Source organism: Colobus angolensis, unplaced genomic scaffold (genome assembly GCF_000951035.1).
Source record: "Colobus angolensis palliatus isolate OR3802 unplaced genomic scaffold, Cang.pa_1.0 Scaffold24, whole genome shotgun sequence".
NCBI lineage: Eukaryota > Metazoa > Chordata > Mammalia > Primates > Cercopithecidae > Colobus > Colobus angolensis.
Genome location: NW_012115599.1, coordinates 12,093,848 through 12,095,909, shown reverse-complemented (window position 1 = coordinate 12,095,909; position 2,062 = coordinate 12,093,848). Strand labels below are relative to the sequence as shown.

At 50.5% G+C, this 2,062-nt stretch overlaps 1 protein-coding gene across 1 annotated transcript in view; it reads left to right on the top strand.

The window, feature by feature from the left end:
- Positions 1-2,062, top strand: part of DEF6 (differentially expressed in FDCP 6 homolog (mouse)) — a 28,552-nt gene that overhangs the window by 23,017 nt on the left and 3,473 nt on the right. The window contains exons 9-10 of the mRNA XM_011945525.1: positions 527-693; positions 822-1,020. Of these exons, the coding sequence (XP_011800915.1) occupies positions 527-693; positions 822-1,020 (366 nt within the window). The remainder of the gene's footprint in view (positions 1-526; positions 694-821; positions 1,021-2,062) is intronic.

Genomic DNA, 2,062 nt, shown 5'->3' with positions numbered 1-2,062 from the left:
GCCCGGCTAGTTTTTGTATTTTTAGTAGAGTCGGGGTTTCACCGTGATAGCCAGGATGGTCTGGATCTCCTGACCTCGTGATCCGCCCGTCTCGGCCTCCCAAAGTGCTGGGATTACAGGCTTGAGCCACCGCGCCCGGCCGATTATAACGTATTATTATATATTATAATAATTATTAAGCTAGTGCTAGGAAGGAGATGATCATATTTTTATATCTTATTTAATTATATAATGTTGTTTAATTACATGTTATATAATTATGATTAAGGTTGGTACTAGAAAGGGAATACGTTGAGCCCGTTTCCCCCACATGGCATCTGTTCACCGACCATTATCTGTTCCAGTCAGGCTCTCAGAAAGGGGTCAGATCAGGAAACCCCAACATGAAGGCCTTCCCCAGACCCTTACCCCTAGGCAGCTTAGCAGAGTCCTGGGGAAAGAAGGGCAACATGCCCACCCCCTCCTCCCCTGCCCCCACGTGCCGCTTTTGACCTGGCTCTGGGTCCACCACCTCCCCACTCCACAGGCCCGGGCCTCCATGCAGGCTGAGATGGAGCTGAAGGAGGAGGAGGCTGCCCGGCAGCGGCAGCGCATCAAGGAGCTGGAGGAGATGCAGCAGCGGTTACAGGAGGCCCTGCAACTAGAGGTGAAAGCTCGGCGAGATGAGGAATCTGTGCGACTCGCTCAGACCAGGTAGGCCTGAGGAACTTCTTCAGGTTCTCCCACCACCCCTCCTGGAACCCGCCCCAATTTTCCTGCTTGCCGGGCATCTGCAAGGTGCCTTGGCACTAGAGACCACACAGTACACACTCGCCCGGCAGACTGCTGGAAGAGGAGGAAGAGAAGCTGAAGCAGCTGATGCAGCTGAAGGAGGAGCAGGAGCGCTACATCGAACGGGCGCAGCAGGAGAAGGAAGAGCTGCAGCAGGAGATGGCACAGCAGAGCCGCTCCCTGCAGCAGGCCCAGCAGCAGCTGGAGGAGGTGCGGCAGAACCGGCAGAGGGCTGACGAGGATGTGGAGGTGAGGCCTGGAGTGGGATGGGGTGGAGGCTGGCAGGGTAAGCTCATTAGGGCACAGACTCTGGAGCCAGGCTGCCTTCCCTCAAACCCTGGCCCTAGCAGCCGCTAGCTGTGCGACTTTGGACAAATTCCCAAACTTCTTGGAGCTAGTCTCTCGCCTGGGAAAGGAAATTGGTAATAGCGTTGTTATGAAGATTAAATGAGATGATACATGATATTTAGTATGTAGTAAGTGCTGAAGAAACATTTGCTGCTATCTTTGTTCACATTACTATTAATCTGGGCAAAAATTTTTCCTTCTACCCTTCCAAGCCCCTGTCTTGCTATCCTTGTACTTTGGTTCTACTCCTTGGAGCCTGAATCTCCATAAATTCAAACACAGAAATATGTAACATAGAAAGGGAAAGTTCCTCCATGATCCCCCCGACCTCACAACCACTGCTAATGGCTCTGTGAAATGTTGAACAGAGGTTCTTGGATTAGGTCCTGAAAAGGTGATGTAGTGCAGTGGCTTAGAGCTCAAGTGTATCCCTGGGCAAGTCACTTAACCTCTTTTGAACCTTTTTGTTGTTAACTTCTGCTCTGGAAGTTAAATAAGATAATAAGCACACTTAGCACATCTTAGCTGCTCAATAAATGGAAACTTTTTTTTTTTTTTGAGATGGAGTCTCACTTTGTCACCCAGACTGGAGTGCAGTGGCCGAATCTCAGCTCACTGCAAGCTCCGCCTCCCGAGTTTACGCTATTCTCCTGCCTCAGCCTCCCAAGTAGCTGGAACTACAGGCGCCCGCCACCTCGCCCTGCTAGTTTCTTTTTTTTAGAGACGAGATTTCACCGTGTTAGCCAGGATGGTCTCGATCTCCTGATCTCGTGATCTGCCCATCTCGACCTCCCAAAGTGCTGGGATTACAGGCTTGAGCCACCGCGCCCGGCCTTTTTTTTTTATTATTGTACTTTAAGTTCTAGGGTACATGTGCACAACGTGCAGGTTTGTTACATATGTATACATGTGCCATGTTGGTGTGCTGCACCCATTAACTCAT